This window comes from Daphnia carinata, chromosome 7 (assembly GCF_022539665.2).
Source record: "Daphnia carinata strain CSIRO-1 chromosome 7, CSIRO_AGI_Dcar_HiC_V3, whole genome shotgun sequence".
NCBI classification, from domain to species: Eukaryota; Metazoa; Arthropoda; class Branchiopoda; order Diplostraca; family Daphniidae; genus Daphnia; species Daphnia carinata.
The window spans coordinates 9,845,031-9,856,561 of record NC_081337.1 but is presented as its reverse complement, the minus strand read 5'-3'; the positions used below and the strand labels follow the sequence as shown (position 1 = coordinate 9,856,561).

Below are 11,531 nucleotides of genomic sequence, written 5' to 3'. Positions count from 1 at the left end.
TCGAAGCTTATTATTCGTATTTTTTTTTTTAGTTTGTAAACAGCAATGGTGTAACCACAATAATACAACTACAACTACTATAGTAGTACTTGGCAGTAGTCAAACTACAGACGCATTAAACTAATTCAAAGAAACATTTACAAGAGCTGTTATGTTAATACACTGATCGAAGCTAATAATAGGTCGTCCAGGAAGTTGGCAATAAAGGGAAACGTTTCGTCGCCAAATTTGAAATCTTTAAAGTAACATGCCACCTAAAAAGGCAGCAGCAGCTGGGGGAAAGTCAGGAAAAGGAGCTGCTGGGGGAGATGAAGATAAAGGGAAAGAGAAAAAAGCAGGAACAGGAAGTACAATTAAGGTAAATAGGATGTATGGTTTTGTCCTGTGTATCTAACCACTATGCTCTGCAGGTTAGACACATTCTGTGTGAAAAGCAATCCAAAATACTAGAGGCACTGGAAAAGCTAAAGGCTGGCATGAAATTCAATGAAGTAGCTGCCACATACAGTGAAGATAAAGCCAGATCAGGAGTTTGTATCAATAAAGTGATAAATTAGTAGGATAAATTCAATAAGATTACCATTTTGCAGGGAGATCTTGGTTGGATGGTGAGGGGGTCCATGGTTGGCCCATTTCAGGATGCTGCCTTCTCCTTACCAATTTCATCATTAGGCAATCCTATTTATACAGACCCACCTGTTAAAACAAAGTTTGGCTATCACATCATTATGGTAGAAGGAAAGAAATGACATAAGTGTCTGTTATCTGATGATTTTGATCATTATTACATTGGGATTTACACCAATTGGTGATCATCTAATTGACTATGAAAACATTATTCAGCTGGATTTTAATTCATAAATTGGCTCTTTGGGATACTGAAATGTGAGTCTTCTTCAGTAGTATTAAAAAAAAACAGATTGACTGCTAGCATTCTAGGTCTTGTAGGAATTCTTCAAGCAGGTGTTTGCAATGCATCCGCGTCACTAGCTCCATTGTCGTGTTACAGAATACTTGGAAACAATCGTGAAATTAGCTCTTATTCATGCATTTACTAGAAGTTATGAGTGTTGCATGTTTTTGAAAAATGAAATCCAGCGCATTTAAATCAGATTTATGGTCCTACAAAACCATAAATTTGCATTGTAGAATTTCAATATAGCTTATGGTTTACAATATTATCCCTTTCAATCCTCATGTGCTAATGACAAGTTTAATCACAGGTGTTAGATTGGTCATGTTACAACAAATAGGTGGTTTGCCATGGATAGTTTGCCATCCATCTGTTGCATCATTTTTGCATTCAACTTTTAACTAAGAAAAAATTTACAATAGTCAGATGGATGTATTTGCTTTTTTGGACCATCGTGTACATTTTTACCAAAAGAACCCTCAATACCTAGGAAATCCAAATAAATATGAAAATCAATAACAATCCATCTACATAATTTTTAAACAATTATTATTGTCTAGTACCATCTATGGAGAATGATTATGAAGAGGTAGATTTTGGATTATTAGCTGAGATATAGTGATAGAGTATCACCATTAGGAAAAGTGATACTCCCAAAACGTTCGAAAAGATAGCCAACTGAATATCCGTAATCATTTTCCTAAAACAAAGTAAAGAAGAATTTAGATATTTTATGGCATCTTATATGCCCTTAGTTGATTGTAATTATTTACTTTAAATCCTTGGTATGTGAGTATCAACGATCTGTCAAGAGTTATGTGTCCTAAAAGGAAAATACGTGGCACAATACGATTCTATGATAGGATGCACTGCAGACGTCAAAAACAGCGTTGCCAATTCGAAAAAATGGCTCCCCTTTTCAGGCCCCTCAAAATAGTCATTAACGTTTTTGAACATCCGCAGTCTTTTTTTTTTTTTTTATAAAACAGGAGGGGAAAGCGCTTACAAAACTGAGTATGTTAAAGGGCTTGCAAAGTGTCATATTTATGTAGGAAGTATTCGATGCCATATCTCACGAACTGTTCAATGTCAGTTTGTTTAAATTACACGGATAATTGTAGAACAAACACGCAACAACTGAGAAAAATACATGGACTCAATCGCAGAGCGCGACTTTTCTAAATAGCTTTACGTTATATTCTGTCCCACCAATCCTCCCTGTAAGATTCATTAAATACCCTCCTTACATTCCATCTTTTTCCCCCTTTTGCAGTTGATGCGCTGACGCTGTTGATCGCATGATTTATAGGGATGACGAGAAAACAACCGAAAGAGGAGGGACCGACTGAAACGCTATTGAGCTCCATCCATGTGACACGTCAGACATTGTCCCAGTGTCCTCGTCATTGCGAGCTAATGGCCCGAACAGACATCACCACGCCAGGGAAGCCTGCGCACCGAGGTTTCCCAAATCTAAAGCCTTGGATTATTCCCGACCTTTCCGAAAAGAAACCTCCCACGTTTCCCGTCAACATGATTAATAATTGTCCCGCTGTCTTTTAATTTCCCTCTAGCTTTTAAGGTGCGAACCCCTCTTTCCATTTTTTTCGTTGCAATCGATTCCGTACTCCACACTTGTCTTGTTGATGAACTCTGGCGTTGACACCAAACAATTTCTTTCGATCAAAGAGGATACGTAAAATGGGAAAGAGCTGCGATGCTTTGTTCTTGATCGCCCTGTAATGAGCAACCGACATAGTACCCTTTTTTACAACTGAGGTGAAATAATCACATAGCTTTCTATGATGAAAAGACCAAGGAATAGTGGGAAATAAATTCTACGCTATTGGCGACACAGACGAAAATGAAAGTGAAAAACAGCCACAGTAAATGAATTGAATTTGGAAAGCAGCTATCGAGTGGAACTGTGCGCATAGGCATCACATTATGTATACTCGCCTTGCCTATCCCATTCCAAACCTTTTCTTTTGTATGCCAATATAGGCTATGGCATACAATAGAATTTACTTGGCGAAATTTTTAACAAGAAGAAAAGGGCATGTGTTTTTTTTTTTAACTGTTCTTTGCCAGGAACGTTTCATCAATTCTCAGGATCTACAAAGAACAGGGGTGAGGGATACCAACAACCGAAGGTGAAAGAAAAAACCAAAATAATTTGAAAACATGTATAGCTCTAAAGAATTAAAACAGATCGTGATTGGTTGTTACAATACCAGGGGCGATAACGCATCCAATTTGAATTTCGTGTTGGCCCATTTCCCTCCTAAGAGCACGCGCCTGCTCTTCGTAGTTTCCTTTCTTACAGCCAAGCCTGTTAACACATATCAATAGTTAGCATAAGAAAAGCCGCTGGAAAGTACATGGAAAATAAAAAAAAAAAATAAATTGCTGAAATAAGTTCAATTCAACAAGAGAGACGTGCATAAAGAAGAGAAATGTTAATTTAGATGGAGAGGGGGAGGGAGCGCGGTAGAAACTTCACGTTGATGTACAGCTGCCAAAACTTCACTCCCACCCAAAGAAAAACTAAACAATACAAGAATAGGAAATCGGCGCCCAGAATGTGCTTTAGTGCTTGTAGTAATAGTGAATAGTGCTGTATCACATAAACGCAGCATGAGATGAAGTAGGCTTTAGCAGTCTCCGTTTCATTCGCTACATCTACTCTTCTTCATATCCTTCGGAAAAAATAACACGAGGATTGTGAGGCAGGTTGAGTGGTAGTTTTTTAATCAACTTGGATTTCTCTCTTTTCTTTTTCCCGAAACTTGACACTACGCAATGCAAAAAAGGCTCGAACAGCATAGCACATGTATGCAACGAATGTGTTTACAGTGAAAAGGATGTACTTGAAGCTTCAACGGTCAAATGTCTCGTTTTGAATTTCTTTTTGAAATTCTTTTTTTCTATAGCAATCTTACAAAGCATACCTGTGTCATGCATGTGCCTCTGCACGACGGGAATGCCGAGACATTTTGGGGCAGAGGGTGACGTTTTGAAATACATTTTCGAATTTCTCGCCGGACTAATTCTTTTTCTTTCTGCTCCAGTGTACAACCATCACTTACAATCCCGGGAAGCGCGATCTGTTAGCGACTTCTTTCGTTTGATTTTTTTTTCTCCTCGCCATTTTTCACAGGCGGAAAAATGTGTTGCTGGAATTGTCAGTTTCGAGAGTGATAATAAATGGGGCTTACAAATCTGTTGGCAGTTGATGATGAAGATGCTTGCCCTGGGCCAAATGGGACCTTTTTCACAGTTACATCCAGAAAACTTCAGCCGTTTAGTGAAATTCGGTTGCTATATCCTAAATGTGCGTCAATAAAAACTTTGGGATGACGTTTCACAATAAAAAGTCCTTGATATATTCAGCTGAAATACCTTTTTCCAATCGTCGCTTCCATTTTGGGCATAGAATCCGCAATGCCTTTTACAAGGACCAGCGTCATAAATCACGAGTTCCCATTAAAAAAATATATATATATAAATTATAAAAGAAATGAAATACAAATAGCATTCGCTCCTTTGACTTACCACTGTGATTCCTTGAGATTACTTTCAAGAATTAATCACGGCCAAGGACAAGATTTTATCGTTCATTATCTCAATAAAACCAGTTTAGTCAAATGTCAGTGCACCAGTTACGAAGATTGATTTTTACAGTGCAAAACTGATAGCCTGCTCGTGAAGATCGACAACCCTGTTTAAAAAAAAACGCCACAAATTTTAATTAGAACAGCTGTACAAGTTACTTACGTGCAGTACATTGAAAACAAAAAACGAGCATTGAAAGATAAAGGCTACGCATCAATATGAATAGCTGCAGGGTCGAGTATTATTACGTACTAAACGAAGATTATGCCTAGCAATGACCATAGAGTTGGTTCGTCGTCGGCTTATTGGATCACTGTCTCCACGGCGCTGGCTGCCGTTTTGGGTGACATTTGGTTCGCTGCCGGGCAGCCGCCCGCTTAATTGCTATGAGAGCGCAACATCAGCGCCAAACGTACCGTTCAATGGAGCAAAACGTGGATTCTATATCGGGTTTGTTTGTTAAACATATAGACTACATTGCACGAGCAATGTACTTAATAATTTTTTTAAAAATTCTATTTTCTTTTCCACATCATCACCTCCTTTTCTGAATCTGCTCGTTAGACACACACACGCACAGGATACGAGAACAAACGCTGGAACATCAGAAGCGGGAATTAGATGAGAGAACTGAAAACTAATCGAGGGCTCTAGCTCATATCGAGAGTCTCCTTTTGATTTTCTCTACACTATTTATTATTTTAGCTGTTCTTGCTTTGCCAATGCCCCTTTCCTCTCGTATAGTTTATGGAGTAGCAAGCGTCGCAGATACTTGAATGCAATTAAACAGGCAGCCAACTTAACACAGCACACACACACATACACACACACACACAGGATGGCGTCGACTTTTTGATTTGTGCGCCATGACCTCATGCCTGCGAGACCCAGCACGCAATTTTGGCAAGCGGCGTCAAATGGCCGTCTGGCGCAGGCCGGGGTTTTGCTCTCCTGCTGTTGTTGTTATTGAACGTTGGGTTCATTTTTTTTTTCATTCGTCTTGCATAGCTTAAAGTATATAACAATCCAGCCAATTGCCAGGATCCAACAACCCGGAAAATTTCCGCTTTGGATTCAATCCCGCATGCCTCTGCTCCGCTTCGCCTCTCCCAGCTCCGTCCATTACTTTCATTCTTGTTCCTTCCCAGCCTGCCCCTTCTCTTTTTTTTGGCAGTTTTTTTTTTTTTGTTCTTCCTTTCTTATTTATTTATTTTTTCAAAGGGTGGGAGAAATTTAGAAAGGGGTGAAGGGTTGACGCATCGTAACGACGTTACGGAAGAATGCATTGCATAATGTATACACGACTTCTAATGCACAGCAATAACGTGGAAACGTTTTTTTTTAAATCAATCTTTTATTTTTACTTGATTTTTTTTTCCTTACTCTACCATTTTCGTTTTATGAGATTGAGATCGTATTCTCAGTGACCTTTACGCCGAAAGGGAGCAGTTCTAATAAAAAAAAAAGACAGCAGCCTTCTGATTGTACAGTGTAAATATTCTTGCCAGTCTAATCAAAACATGATTTGTCCGTAGTGCACAACGATATTTGCAGACTGCATCGATTTGGCAGCGTTTTCTTCTACGTTTACACCCTTCCCGAAGCTAACACAATCCATATGTTATGTTGCCAGTAGTTTCACGTCCGTATGCGAAGGGTTCGTGAAATATTCCCGTCGTTTGCCGTCACGATTGGCAGACAATTTTTTTTTAGTATGCAGGACTTTCTTGAAAAATGGCGATGTTTTTTTTTTTGTTTTTTTTTTTAGATTGCAAGGTTAGGTTGGTAGTTTCTCTAGTGAGGAGGGAGAATCAATACAACAACAACATTGGAAGCGTGTATAAATCTCGCTATAAAACAAAAAACGCCAGGAGCGGCCTCCACAGAGTTGGCGAGACTGTTGGCGTAAAAGCAAAAGGCGCAAAACAGAGAGCCCAGCTGTTTTTCCACAGTGTCATTCAATCGGTTACGGCGAAAGGCGGAGAAGCCAACACGACGGGAGGCAGCGAGAATAAGAGAGGAAAAGAAGCTTGCGTATAGCATATAACTGCTGTATAATAATAAGAACTCGAGCGTGCAAGAGAACAAAATTGGAAAGAGAGAAAGAGAGAGAGAGGAAAAAAAGAGGCATCTCGAATTCAATGCATGTTCCAGACCAAATCAAACGAGGCCCGACATTTGAATTTCACGCCGAGCTTCCTCGACAACGGCAGAACCAATCGCCTGGGATATTTATCACTTGTAAGAAAACAAGAAGGGAACAAAAATAATAATAAATGGCATCGTATAGTAGTGGTACTAGTTGATACATACAAGCTGTATGGTATACGTGGAAATGTAAAAGTGAGAAGGGAAGTAACGGACGCAACTGAACGAAAGCTGGCAGCGAAAGAAAAGAGCTTGGCGGATCGTTTATAATAACAGGGAGGAACAAAAAAAAAAAGCCTAGAAGAAGAAGGAAAAAAAAAGGGAAATTGGAGGAGAGGCATTCGTGGAAGAGCGGACTAAAAAAGCAAAACAAAAAAGAATCGTGAGCAAAAGAGATAGAAAAAAAAAGGATCCAATCTTCTCTTTTTAGTTCAACCCAAGAGCTAGAAAGATTGGGGAGGGTTAACAACGTTCTCCCTTTTTCTTTACTAAGTCTTTTTTATACAGCGCAATGTTCGCTTGTATTTTCTCGGAGGCGACCGGGAAGAGCGGTCGGCACCAACGATTTTTTCGTCGCACGGTATACGCTGGAACGTTTATGGAACATGAAGAGTGGAGAGAGTTAGTTGGAGCGTGAAATGAAACGCTAACCTGTTCTATCGAATAGCCCTTTTTTTTTTCTTCAACGAGCACCAAGCTGTTCCAATATGAAACTTTTGATGGTTCTCCCCAATTCTCTTTTTTTTTTTTGCTTCTGCTTCAACGACAACCATCACACAGCACGTTCTTTCTGCCCTCTTTTTACGCCCTTCTTTAAAATCCCATCACTCGTTCACTCTCGACTTTGCGATGACGAATCGTCAAGCCCAAGTTAACTTTCGGACACTATATAAAAAGTTGTGTAACAGTTTTCGACTTATACGACCTTCTCGTTCATTTCCATCTAGTACATAAATTTGATACTAAACTATCGAAATGTCCATGTGTGCGCTTACGTCTATATCTTTCGGTCACGTCCAGCCAAGTGCTTATAAATAGACTGGTGTTTGGAAACAATGAACTGACGTCCGAATTGATTAACAATAAGGTTTCAAAAGAAAAACAGGAGAAACATTTTCGATTTTCTTTACTACACAAGCAGATGTCTGCTTTCATCTTTTCCTCATTTTCATGGCCTATTCTTTACGACTAGACGCTTGGAGTTCTGGCCAAAAAAAAAAAGAAAAAAAAAAAGAAGTGTAATCATTTTTCTTTTTAGATGTGCGGACCGAAGCAAGTGTTCTGCCGACAAGACGGAAAATGGCGGCAATCTCGGAATCGATCCAACTTGAGGGATTCGTAACGGTCCCGTCACGCTCGATTCCGAGTCATTTCCCATTCCCCTCCACATGGTTTTTCTTTTTTCTTCACCTCTTTGCATCACGCCATCGTTCCACGAATGCGCCACCGAGCGATCGCTACATTTACGGCGGCGTTGCTCAAGAGATTTAGAGTGGGCCAATGGATGCGTGTGCGTGTCACGGACTGATCCGTCTGTCTGGTCTCCAGTTCCCCCTTTTTTTTTTTTCAATGGAATATTTCACGCAGTATACCGCGCTGATCGAATGTGGGGTAAATTATGCAGCAAACGGCGCTCCTCTTTTGTTTTTGTTTTTCTGGCCGCTTGTTCTCAACAAAGTTGTCTGTAGTCGAGAACAATGTTTACAGCAGCGTTGCGTAGTTTCCCTTAGTCGCTCGGCAGTACAATGCATTCGGTCGACACAGAGCCATATATTTTTCTTCCTTTTCGCTATTGCCATCGGGCTCGATAAATCACGATCGCTACACGCTGAGCTGCGAAACGCAATGGATCAGAACGTTTTTTTTCCAAGAATATGTACATATACGAAATAGTTGGTGATGTCTGTATCTAACGAGTCCTCTGCGCTTTTATGTCCGCTCCATACATCTTCGTTTTCATTCCTTCCGTTTTCAATCAAAAGCGACACAAATATCGACCCTACTGAACACCCTCTGCATCCCGAGGCTCGTTTCCTTCCCCCCTCTACGTGTTTTCTCTGCAGACAATGTATACGAGCAATGTTGAGCATACAACAACAACAAAAAAAAGACATCAACGTGATGAATGTTTGAACATGGCACACATAAAGCTCGTACCCCCCTCGAAGCTTTGACGTTGTTCAAAAATCACTCTAGATTCGAAAATACGTGGAACAAGAGAATTGTCAATCGGGGGAGAGTGAGAGAAATGTTGATATTAAGAAGAAACTCGTTCTACCGTTTTGTTAAAGCGGATGGAATAATAATTTGATAATCCATGTCAGAAAAATTGAGCTTAAAAGTATAATGTAATAAAAAAAAAAGAAATTCGAAAAAAATTTTATCGATGAGCTAAGACGAAAAAGTTCGATGATATCACATTCGCTAAACAGCCGAAAATTCCACATCGACTATGTTTAGGTTTTCACGATGCGCTAAGCGCCCGTTTTAAAAACAAAAATGGTGAAATGGGCAATGGAATTCTATTAATGCGAGTTGGTTAACGCAACTTGTAACCAACAAACTTTACTGGACTGTCTGCTCACATGTTTACGTCAGGATGTTTGTGTTCCTACATTCAGTTTAATAGTGAATAAATGTGACAGCTGTTTTATGTCAGGTAATAAAACTACCGTCCGTCGTAGGGGAAAAAAACGCTTCACTTGAAAATCTCGATGAAATGTGTTTTTAATGATTGCAAGATATATACACTTTCTTAAATCACGCCATTTTCTTATGTAACAGTCTTTCACAGAACACAGCGGTCCACCAATTTGAAACAATGCGTCCTAAACAAAATGCAGATTTAATAGCAGATTGCGTCACTAACACTGCGCACAAGAAAAGTTAAGCAGCCCGTGGTTGGTCATTGACTAGTGGGAAGAGAAAGCTTTTCGTGATAAGAAAATCAAGCCTGAAAAAATCGCATTCAACCTCACCTATTTAGCGCCAGAATATCGAAATCAATATGGTTACAGCACGAAGCCACAAAAAAAAAAGACGTCATTTTTTTTTTGGCCTAACATTCAACAGGAAAATACAAACCGCAATGCACAGGCTTAGCGTTACTTGACCCACGTTCTATAAATAATTCTTTTTATTACCATTCATCAGAGGGACGAGTACACAAGAAAGGACGACAAGTGCTGCATGCTAAGCAAAACCTCTCTATACAGTTCACTTCACACACACACACACACACATACACACACAGCGATTCAGCGAAGGCGTTGCGCATCGTCTTCCCAATGAAAAGCTTTACACTGCCTACACACACACACACACACAGTGCAGAAGAGTATGCGGCCGACTTGTAATCGGTTATTCTGCTACTTATACAAAGTTTGATTAGTTCCAAAGGGGAGAGAGCTTTTCGTTAATTCAACGTTCAAGACTCGAATGCATCATTTGGCATGAGAGGTGAATTTATCATATGTTTTTATATGATTGCAGTTACCTGCAACACTAGCACTGCTTCATTAAAGATAACACAACAACAACAAATAATAAACGTGTGTTATATTGCTCCTATTTAATGCGTTCGCCCGATGCTGACCAAGATTTTGTTCGCTGTCGCAAGAGAAGATATCAATTCAAATTTTAAAAAAAAATGATGACAAGATTCAATGTTGTAGAGCTTTCATTTTCTTCGTGAATTAACAACCGCCTTAAGAAATGCAATCAGCAGATCTGGATCAGTGACACGCGGCCATTGAACTCGATTCATTAAAAGAAGTAGTGCATCACGACTTTCTCTCCTCAAGTATCGTTCCTTCGTTTAGTTCAACCCGTTCGATATTTTCAAACATCGCTATCGTTTCCAACAGTATCATGAATCACGACGACCTAGTGGATTTTTCAACGAACACAAATGAGAGGATTCTGTTCCATCGAATAGCTCTTTCGTTAAACGAGCTTGTAAAAAAAAAAAGAGCCTCCGCTTGAATGGAAACAATAAGGCGAGTGTATCTACTACGGTGGTGTGCATAGTTGCGTTCTATCGGTTGCCTGTACATACATAACTAAAGAGGAAGAAGAGACGCAAAAGGGTTAAATTATACTCTAAAGTTATTAATTAGTCGTTCGACCTTCGGGCGCAAAGAGGATGCTTGTTGTTTTAGTTTCCCTTCTTATTTCGTTCCATTAGCTTTGATATATTCACGGTCCTCTGACGAAACTCGTAAAGAAATAACAAGACATTAAATTTTTAGGAAAGAAAAAGAGACGAACTACCAAAAAACAAAAGAAAAACAGAACGAGTGGGGGCTAAGCATCAGAAGAACGTGTAAACAATCCAGCAGCTGATGACTATCGAGAGAGTATATATCAGAAAAGCATCCAAGATTGTGGCGGGGGCAATAAGGCAGTTGTTTTCTGTTGTTGTTTTTTTTCATGGCCCGAAATGTATAGAACTTGAAAAAAGGCGTGAAGATCTAAATTATTATAATGAAAAAAAAAATAAAATGAAATACAGTAGAAAAGAAAAGAGAAGCAGGGAGGAGGGATCGAAAAAGGAAATCTATAGCCCGTGAGATGTGACACGTAGACGAGAGGCACAAGAAAAGGGGGACGCAACAAACAGCCACTGTCAATTTAAAAAGACAAGTCGACGACGACAAGTTCCACGATTCGATTTATTACAGTCTAGTATTAAGACGCTATACAAGGATTTTTCCTTTCTTTCAAACAGTCCTTTTTACAAAGTAGGTTTCCCTTTTTTATTCACTTTTAATTCTGTGGGAACGATTGGAGGAGAAAAAAAAAAACAGCTCGATGTAGATCAATTATTTTGGGAAGTCGTAGACAACTGAATCAA

The 11,531-nt window shown here is 39.4% G+C and overlaps 1 protein-coding gene and 1 long non-coding RNA gene across 3 annotated transcripts in view; one reads left to right on the top strand and one right to left on the bottom strand.

Moving 5' to 3' along the window:
• Positions 1-100: 100 nt before the first annotated feature.
• On the top strand, positions 101-797 carry LOC130698392 (peptidyl-prolyl cis-trans isomerase NIMA-interacting 4-like). The gene is made up of 3 exons (XM_057521072.2): positions 101-358; positions 411-530; positions 591-797. The coding sequence occupies exons 1-3, from the start codon at positions 248-250 to the stop codon at positions 747-749; spliced, it is 390 nt and encodes a 129-aa protein (XP_057377055.1). The 5' UTR covers positions 101-247; the 3' UTR covers positions 750-797.
• A 680-nt stretch (positions 798-1,477) lies between these two features.
• The window catches only part of LOC130699219 (uncharacterized), a 28,297-nt gene continuing 18,243 nt past the window's right edge, over positions 1,478-11,531 (bottom strand). Inside the window, exons 2-6 of one of the 2 annotated variants that reach the window (XR_009003396.1) lie at positions 4,469-4,634; positions 4,316-4,361; positions 4,132-4,241; positions 1,687-3,245; positions 1,478-1,613 (exon numbers count right to left, since the gene is read on the bottom strand). This is a non-coding gene — a long non-coding RNA (uncharacterized LOC130699219). Of the gene's footprint in view, positions 1,614-1,686; positions 4,242-4,315; positions 4,362-4,468; positions 4,635-11,531 lie in introns of both variants that reach the window. The other variant, XR_009421447.1, reaches the window with a different exon arrangement.